Here is a 9,943-nt window from a genome sequence, read left to right as displayed (position 1 = left end):
AAAAGTCACATTCCAAAACATCAGCAATTATATACCTAATTTATAAAAAAGGCATATGTCAGCTAAGGCAGATATAATTTATTTAAGTACAAACAAAATGTAGCTGTTTTAAGACAAATACCAATATAATTCTAGTGCAATCTTGCCAGTTTTGAATTTCAGAGCCTCTGTATAAAGAAGTAGGTTTTCAGCATAACTGATTTTCAGATACATTATAAATACATGAAATACAATGAATATTCTCATTTATGCAAAAAAAAAGGTTGTACATCACATCATTGTGTGTGTGTGTATGTGTGTGTGTGTGTGTGTGTGTGTGAGAGAGAGAGAGAGAGACACAGAGAGATTGATTTCTAAAAGTGCAATTCTCTAATTCAGTTAGATAGTTCAGCACCTGATGACTACATGAACAGAAACGTATCATCTTGACCTGCCTCTAGTACTGATGTAGTCTTCCAAGGGTAATCCTCCAATCACCTTCATCCCATTTGTCCATGTGTCTTCATCTTCTTCTCCCTTCAACTTTGCCAAACATAGCATTTTTTTCTAGTGCATCATTTGCGTGCATCACATACAAGAAGCAGTTGAGTTTTTGCTTGCTGATCATTGCCTCAAGAAAGCAATCAGCCTTTATTTGCTCCAGGATGCAAACAGGAATCTACTATGTTCCCAGCTTTCATAAAATACATTAACCTTCAGATTGTCTTTTGCTGCTTCAGGAAAGAGGTGAAAATATCTTATCACCAAATAAAAAGAAAGAATGAATCCAGAACTGTATAAAACATACCATGAAATAGTTTTAACTTTCATGTTGCAGATATATGTACTTATTTCAGAAATAAGATTCACCTTTGTTTATATTACAATCATTTGGGCTATATTGTTAATATAGTTAAATACGCAACAAATTCCTTACAAAAATTAAGATTTTGATGCTTTAAATAATGTTAATACAAAACCAAGTTCACTATACTGGTCAAAAACCATTTCTAAAAATCTTATAACAATATTGATTAATCCCAATGTTTTCAAAAGGCCAAAATACAAGAGTTTGGTTTCAAGATACAAATGCCTTCCAAATAACACAATATTTCTTTGAAAAGCTGAAACAGTAGTTCCCTGAAACATAAATATATCTGCAGAGACGCTTAAATCATTTTAAGAAGTTTTCCAATTTAATGGAATTACCACTTTGACATTTTTCTAACTATTTATTAGACCTGGGAAGCATGATAAATACTACTGATCTTGTGCATATTTTCTTAAAAGTTAGTCTCATAGTATTCAATTGAATTTACTGTCAAATAAGCTTTAATAGTGTGTCAAAACTCCCAGGCATAAATAGTACAGTTATTTGGAAACAAACTCTACTGAGTTCAGGGGATTAACTCCCAATTAAATATGCCCAGAATATAACTACAATTAATTGTTCTCTAACCTCATTCTTATATTTAAGTGCATTTTAAAATATAAAGCCTGCCCCAATGTGTGCACTTTCAAGTCCAATATATGAAACATTACTTTTATATATATAAATGATTAAGGCACAATGCGATTCAACGGCATAAAGGAGCAAAGGTGGTCCTTACTTAGAAACATCAGCATTGAAAATATATAACAGATAACACAAAAGCTACATAATTGGGCCTGAGTATCTGCCTGATGGATCATAATGTTAATTTTTTTTCCATAGGTTGTGATGTTTATTAACTCAGCAATACTGTACATATTCCTTATCAAAACCAATACTTTACAAGATTCTCCTAATTTTGTAAATAAGCCATAAGAACAGCATCATTGTGAATTCCAGCATGAAAACTACATTCACTTACAAAATATTCATGCCCTGTAAAAGAAGAGTACATACTTTGGTTTTTGAGATATTCTGCATTCTACAAATTAAAAAAAAAAACTCTTAAAACCTGTTCACCTTTGTTCTGTTCACTTACCCTGCATAATCTTCTGATTCTGTAACTTTCTAAATAGTTGGCTTTGAAACCTACTGCTTTAGGGAAACTTTTCTTCCACATCAGTTTGAACCATAACCATGGAATTCTTCATTGCTGGGATTTCTATGACTCTCATTGTTCACTCCATGTCCAGATAGTCTCCCATATCAGAGATTTGTCTCAGAAAACACAAAACTACAGATCTTAGTAGTCAAGCTGACGCCTATCTGTCATACTGAGAAATAAATGAAGAGGTTTCAAAGAGTCCTGAAGCGGTTTAAACACCCTGTTCCAAAACCCTGACGTCTCTTACTCAATGGAAAGTTTAGGTCAGTTTCTTATATATTATAAACAATTTATTCCCCTAGTATTTCTCTTAATCTCCTATGTGTGAAGTGTCGGTGGTAACCTGGCATATTGTTGTTTTTGTATAGCTGTATTATTATGTCTTTTTTTGGAGGACAGAAACATAAAACATATAATCATAGCACACTCAAAATGTTGCCTTTTTAAATCAGCATATACTTAGCCATCTGCCAGCTGACAGAACTAAAAGAATAGGCTTTACCATAATATAAATATTTTTGCAGAAACATTTTTAAAAGCACATTTCCTTCCTCTTTTTCTCAGACTTAATAATATCTTATTTAATAATTCTCACAATGCGCACTGAGTATTTGATAGTTTCTGATCTTAAAGGCTTTGGGATAACTTATTTTATCCAATTTGCTACAAGATTATGGCCACAGCAAAGACACTGACCACACAGTTCATTGTTCTGTTTTCCCATCTGACTGTGCAAGTACCTGTAATGGATTTAAGGAAAAATAATGATCAGGCATTTTTAAAAATTCTTAAAATGGCAATCTTTAACCAAAACTCATGTACAGACATATTCTACAACTTATATTCACTGACAGGGAACAGCATACATCCATTTGATGATCAAATTGGTCTATACTGCTGTTTTCCAGAAAATCTCTCTCTTTGAACTCTCTCAGTCTCACTTTGAGTATTTAAGACAGTGCTTCCCAAACCTTGGTAAATTACCCAAAATTGGGTAAAAGTAGTTTTTCTTTGGGTAACGACACATGAACCCATTATCTAATCACAACAGACATTTAAATTGACTTAAAGAATGCCACGTGTACTAAAATATGTTTAAAAATCTCCCAAATTATTCCTATTAGGACAAAAATCAATGAAATTACCAATGGTAATTTCTTGAAATGACATAAACTTAATTCAATTAAATTATTTTTTATAATACAGGTAATCCTCGGGTTATGACCATTCATTCAGTGACCATTCAAAGTTAGGGTTTTGCATAATGATGGAAAAAGTTTGGGAAGCCATGATTTAAGATATCATGAGCTTGGTCCCAATACACAGAGTATGCTATGATGCACTTTATTTCATTTATTTATTACATTGACATCCCACCTCTCTTTCAGGAGGTCAAGGTGGCTTATTTAGTGCCTTTTCTATTTTGCCCCACAACAACCCTATTAGGATAGGCTGGGCTGAGAGAAAGAATGCCTGCCTATAGTTACCCAGTAAACTTTAAGGTAAACCAAAAGAAGGCTGAGATTCAGAAAAACTAAAAGAGGTTAAGGTTTACAGCATTTTGTCAATCAAACTTTTGCTAGATATACACTATGCACTAAATCACAGTACAAGTTATAGTTTATTAGTTTTGGCTCAACAAATTGCGTAAACTCAGCCAACTCTGATTCATTCAATAAACCCTGGTAAAACCATGACTTAATGTAATGTGTGGACCCAGTTTTCATACCAATGAAAAGTGCACAGAACTGCAGACCACAGGCATCACTTCCAACTACTTTCTATTTCACATTTTAGCCAAACAGCCCTAATTTCAGTCAATAACAATTACATTATGGGGGTTGTCAAATAGTATTTCAGCTGGTATAGGATGTTTCACACGAATTTAAAAAATGGAAGTAGTACTTTTATATTACATTATTTACATGGTGCTTTTATTTCCTGCAACTTGGTATTTACCATCAGTTGTGGTATCCCAAAAACACGAGCTTGCAGTATGCAGACCAGCTCCACACTTCTGCATCACAGCACAGGTCACTAATGGATGGAGAAAAATCCAGCATTCATTAATAAAGCAAGAAACTGATAAATTATTCAGACTTGCAGACTTTCCTAATGAAGGTTTCAGAGAAGTTGGGGATGAAGAGAGAGAAAAACCTCTATCAACACAATGGCAAAATATATACGAAAGTTTTCCACTTTTTTTCCAGCAATTAATTATATTCAATTTTGCTACAAAATATTCTTTAAGTTCTTCTTTCCCTAGAAATATTAAATCAATGAGATTCATTTCTTCTCCTTAAAAAAAAGTTTCCACTAACAATTCTATAGATCATAACTAACCTAATGTACAGACTTTTGGGAGTGAAACTGGCTAACTTTCTCTTGGGTAAAGAGTTCTTCCTGGTCCTTTTAATTCTCTACAAAATAATCGCTATTGCACCTAAAAGGCACAGCATTTAAGCATATGAAAAAGTGAAAATATGAGAGTTGCTGCATTTTTATTATTAATGGCCTGAATGAAGGCCTCTTCACTGAAGGTGCTTTCCAAAGGTACATTCACTAAAGCATTGCATCCTCTCCCACCATCTGGGTCCCTTCAGATGTATTACTTTGTCCTTCCCATCATTCCAAGCTATATTTTAGTCCAACAAAACTGGATAATGCAAGATAATACCAGATTTGGGATCGCTATACAAACGGTTGGTTTTCAATAGGTCTATTATTAATCTAAATATATTCACAGGGGATGTCTGGTGCATGCTTCGGCTTTAAAATATTCTACTCTATAATATAATAATACTGGCCAAAAAAAGATTAGCAAAGCTCCTTGTGCTTCTCCTCCCACTTCTATACAGTATTTGTGTCTGCCTGATGGTATATGAGAATTAGAATCTAATCCCACATCTATCACTTTAAATCAGTGTTTCTTGGCCTTGGCAACTTTAAGACATGTGGACTTCAACTTCCAGAATTCCCAGCCAGCAAAATTTAAATACATGTCTCCTTGATTCTGGAGTTGAAATCTCAATACATATGGAGGGAATCAGGTTGTGGAAAACTGCTTTAGGAGAAGAAGATAAATTATTTCTCTTTAATTTTAGCCAAAAGTAATAAGAAATTGTTGCATATTCACAATGAGTCTTACCAATGTACTTGTATGTTTTCCCCAGTTTTACCAGATGTGTTAGAGACTGTTCTACTATAGCTGCAGTCCATTTATTGACACTGTCATGGTTATAATCTGCCTTGCTCAGAACACCTTCTATGCACTGAAAAAGAACAAAAAATCCTAAAAGAACAAGTAAAAGACTTTTATATAAAGAATGCAAAATAACTCAAATATTGAAGGCAGTTTTTCTAGACTAGACTCTAGTCTAGACAATTATAACATTAATTAATTACCGAAGCAATCAACCAATGAGTTTAATCCCAACATAACTAAAATATCTCATTGTGCTGGATTTACTTAGTAATGCAACAAATAAAAGTTGCAATGACACTGCAAATTAGGCAGCAGCATTTTATTTATCTTCCCAGTGCTGGGCTGCTTTGGTGCCATTGTAAACATCATAAGATGCAGATTCAGTTTTCTAGTTAAACACTAGAAAAGGCTACACCACAGTAGCATAAATGTAGTTTACCATTTTTACAAAACAACTAAACAAGTGTGTTACTACCAGTACAGAACTCAACAGAACACTTATTGCTACATAACACTAATCATCATTGACTCAGATCCTAAACTCCCTTCTCCTGACCCAAAGGTCTCCTTCCAATCAATGAAGGGTCTCCAATCTACCAGATCATTCTGCAAATGAAATGGGTGAATGCCAATTCTCACTGATTCACCTTTCTCCTTGCACTCAAGCACTCCTTGATATGTTATGTATCAAGTTCTTTTGTAGGGTATTACCCACATCTGATTATACATTAGGCTGAGAGTATAGCAAGCTTCAGGAAAATAGAGAATTGGCAGAAATTACTTGCTGCTATCCTGTGATGTACAAGTTCCACTAATAGAAAATTAAAATTCAATCCACTGTCTTGATACTAAAAAGTTAAAAACCCTAAACTTCTATTAATTAAATATGAATGCAAAGTTTGGACATCACCATATCTACCCATCTTTATTTCCAAAAGTTCAATGGTACAGCAAATAAAATGTATAGTGGGGCAAAAAAGTATTTAGTCAGCCACCAATTGTGCAAGTTCTCCCACTTAAAAAGATGAGAGAGGCCTGTAATTTTCATCATAGGTATACCTCAACTATGAGAGACAAAATGAGAAAAAAAATCCAGAAAATCACATTGTCTGATTTTTAAAGAATTTATTTGCAAATCATGGTGGAAAATAAGTATTTGGTCACCTACAAACAAGCAAGATGTCTGGCTCTCACAGACCTGTAACTACTTCTTTAAGAGGCTCCTCTGTCCTCCACTCGTTACCTGTAGTAATGGCACCTGTTTGACCTTGTTATCAGTATAAAAGACACCTGTCCACAACCTCAAACACTCACACTCCAAACTCCACTATGGCCAAGACCAAAGAGCTGTTGAAGGATACCAGAAACAAAATTGTAGACCTGCACCAGGCTGGGAAGACTGAATCTGCAATAGGCAAGCAGCTTGGTGTGAAGAAATCAACTGTGGGAGCAATAATTAGAAAATGGAAGACATATAAGACCACTGATAATCTCCCTTGATCTGGGGCTCCACGCAAGATCTTGCCCTGCAGGGTCAAAATGACCACAAGAACGGTGAGCAAAAATCCCAGAACCACATGGGGGGACCTAGTGAATGACCTGCAGAGAGCTGAGACCAAAGTAACAAAGGCTACCATCAGTAACACACTATGCTGTCAGGGACTCAAATCCTGCAGTGCCAGACGTGTCCCCCTGCTTAAGCCAGTACATGTCCGGGCCCATCTGAAGTTTGCTAGAGAGCATTTGGATGATCCAGAAGAGGATTGGGAGAATGTCATATGGTCAGATGAAACCAAAGTAGAACGTTTTGGTCTAAATGCAACTCCTCGTGTTTGGAGGAGAGAGAATGCTGAGTTGCATCCAAAGAACACCATACCTACTGTGAAGCATGGGGGTGGAAACATCATGCTTTGGGGCTGTTTTTCTGCAAAGGGACCAGGACGACTGATCCGTGTAAAGGAAAGAATGAATGGGGCCATGTATCGTGAGATTTTGAGTGAACACCTCCTTCCATCAGCAAGGGCATTGAAGATGAAATGTGGCTGGGTCTTTCAGCATGACAATGATCCCAAACACACCGCCCGGGCAACGAAGGAGTGGCTTCGTAAGAAGCATTTCAAGGTCCTGGAGTGGCCTAGCCAGTCTCCAGATCTCAACCCCATGGAAAACCTTTGGAGGGAGTTGAAAGTCTGTGTTGCCTAGCGACAGCCCCAAAACATCACTGCTCTAGAGGAGATCTGCATGGAGGAATGGGCCAAAATACCAGCAACAATGTGAAAACCTTGTGAAGACTTACAGAAAACGTTTGACCTCTGTCATTGCCAACAAAGGATATATAACAAAGTATTGAGATGAACTTTTGATATTGACCAAATACTTATTTTCCACTATGATTTGCAAATAAATTCTTTAAAAATCAGACAATGTGATTTTCTGGATTTTTTCCCTCATTTTGTCTCTCATAGTTGAAGTATACCTATGATGAAAATTACAGGCCTCTCTCATCTTTTTAAGTGGGAGAACTTGCACAATTGGTGGCTGACTAAATACTTTTTTGCCCCACTGTATATAAGATTATTGCCCAAGTCGATATCCATCATTTCTATTTTTAATACAGATTCAGAGAAAACATATCAAAAATGTATTTTATCATCAAAACATAAATGTGTAACTCACATCTTTAATAATATTGTGGGCTTCTTCACTGTTAAAGATCATCTGGAATGATAATATTTAAAGATATTTTATTAATATTTCATCCAATTTGAGTCCCCAGCAACTTACAAAACTTTAAACTATACAAACAGTACAGCATATCAAATAACTTTCCAGAACCCAAAAATAAACAGGGCAATATATTTTTTTTCTTTAAAAACATACACTTCTCCCAAATGCAAAGTTAATACAACCACAATCTCCATTCATCCTGATATTATTAGTTTACAAAGTTAATACACATTGCAGCTGCATAGAAACCAAGCTGTTATATCTTAACAAATATGTATCACAGTACTAAAGTCTCAACTGTAATGTTTAGCTGTTTTTTTTTAGTTCACTATTTCTAATGGTACCTTGAAAAATTAGAAACCAGAACCTATACAGTACATTACCCTAAAGAATATGGTTGTGCAGTGCTTTAGATCTAGAGGCAAAAGATGCTCCAGAAGGCAGTAAATAGCATGCATCTACAACTCCTCACTATCAAACACCTATTTGTGAGCTTTATACTACAAGAATTCACTAATATGTTGCATCTGTAGCAACTGTTCAGGAAAATCACAGGAAAAGTTATGTTAAAAAAGTGCAAGGGATTGATGAGAAAGACACAGTAGGCAGGGTTCCAAATCTAAAAAATGGATTTTAAAAGAAATTTTAAAATCCAGCCTTTTAAAACAGAAACCAAGCTGAAGATATAGCAGGATAAGCTGCTGTGTTTCCCACTGAACTGGTTTACATGAAATGCTAAAATATAACACAATTTGATTTGTAAACAATGGCTTCTGGCTTAGTTCATTGTATTAATTCAACCAGTTGAGGTCTATTCAAAAAACCACGATTAGGCAAACTACAGCTTAGCATAATGCCTAAATCCAAATCTGTGAATGTATGTGGCAGAGAATGAAAAGACATGGCTCCATCTCTGAATGATGCCATATATACATACAACAAAACAAGGATAAGCAGAGCAAATGCGACTTCTTCTGACTTAACTCTCTACCTGGAGGAAAGGTTTTGCGGGCAACTGAGCATTCAAAAATAGGCCAATTAAAATGCTGCTGCATCCTCCCCGTCCCCGAAAGAAAAGTCACCACATGCATACACTGTGTGTCCTCTTGGTACTTTAGGGCTCTCGTTTTGCCCTGAAGTAAGAAATCCCACTGCTCCGACTTGGCAGCGTCGATCGTGATTGGCCTACATTTTTTTTTTTTTTAAAACACTGCATCTGTGAGGCGGCTTTTTCCCCCCCTTTAAACGAGGCTGCCCCAAAGCGTGAAGAACGAGCAGGCCTGAAAAGCGCAATCGCTCTCGTTATGTCGGGAGATCGACGACCTTTCCCCGACGGGAGGTGACGTGAGCCTGCCTCCCAACCCGGTCGGAGACGCCGCCGCTCAGGCCTGGCGGGGCTGGGAGAGCCGTCCCTGCGCTCCTCCGGGACCTTTCGGCCCAAGCGCCCGGGAGCTCGATCGACCCCGAGGACGCGGGGATGCCGCCAGCCGACCAGCGCGAGAGAGGAGAACTGCACTACCTCGTCGTTACGTGGGTGAAACTCCTCCATGGCCGCAGCGATGGCAGCAACAGGAACGCAGCAGCCTTCCCGTTCCCAGCGGTGACAGCGGGCCTCGCCCTCGCATTAGCTCAGCAGTTCTTCCTCCCCCTCCCCCTCCCCCTCCTCCCCTAAGCCCGCGAGCACGAGGGTGCCTCTTTCTGCAGCGCCCTCTGCCGGCTGAAAGACTCCTCTGCGGAGTCCTTGGGGTTCTCTGAGCTTGGGTTTTCTATTCTATATTCTATATACTGTATATATATTCTATTCTATATTTTATTCTATAACCAAGCTCAGAGAACCCCAAGGATTCCATAGTTCAACCCTGAGCCACACATATTCACCGCTATTGAGACTCCTCCGCTTTTGTCTGGGATGCTCGCTCGGGGGTTGCCAGGCTCAAGCCCAGATTTCTTTCTTTTTCTTTTTGCAATGCTAAGAGGCCTTGAATATTTAGAAACA

The 9,943-nt window shown here is 37.3% G+C and overlaps 1 protein-coding gene across 1 annotated transcript; it reads right to left on the bottom strand.

Annotated features, from left to right (window-relative positions):
- Positions 1-275: 275 nt before the first annotated feature.
- On the bottom strand, positions 276-9,590 carry DYNLT3 (dynein light chain Tctex-type 3). The gene is made up of 5 exons (XM_007444419.3): positions 9,467-9,590; positions 7,897-7,938; positions 5,164-5,287; positions 3,975-4,052; positions 276-2,755 (listed from the first exon to the last, which is right to left on the bottom strand). The coding sequence occupies exons 1-5, from the start codon at positions 9,494-9,496 to the stop codon at positions 2,679-2,681; spliced, it is 351 nt and encodes a 116-aa protein (XP_007444481.1). The 5' UTR covers positions 9,497-9,590; the 3' UTR covers positions 276-2,678.
- Positions 9,591-9,943: the final 353 nt, after the last annotated feature.

The sequence above is a fragment of the Python bivittatus genome, unplaced genomic scaffold, assembly GCF_059951505.1.
Source record: "Python bivittatus isolate LINGU-HERP-01145 unplaced genomic scaffold, Pbiv_v1 ctg000350_np1212, whole genome shotgun sequence".
Classification (NCBI taxonomy): domain Eukaryota; kingdom Metazoa; phylum Chordata; class Lepidosauria; order Squamata; family Pythonidae; genus Python; species Python bivittatus.
The sequence above is the reverse complement of the archived record's forward strand: the minus strand, read 5'-3'. Positions and strand labels throughout refer to the sequence as shown.

What these genes read in the sequence shown, in the direction of transcription:
- DYNLT3 (XM_007444419.3), bottom strand. Translation starts at nt 9,496, where the DNA reads ATGGAGGAGTTTCACCCACGTAACGACGAG. An exon ending in CCCACAATATTATTAAAGAT is followed by an intron (nt 5,288 to 7,896) that starts GTGAGTTACACA and finishes GTTCTTTTTCAG; the next exon opens with TGCATAGAAGGTGTTCTGAG. An exon ending in GAAAACATACAAGTACATTG is followed by an intron (nt 4,053 to 5,163) that starts GTAAGACTCATT and finishes TCCATCCATTAG; the next exon opens with TGACCTGTGCTGTGATGCAG.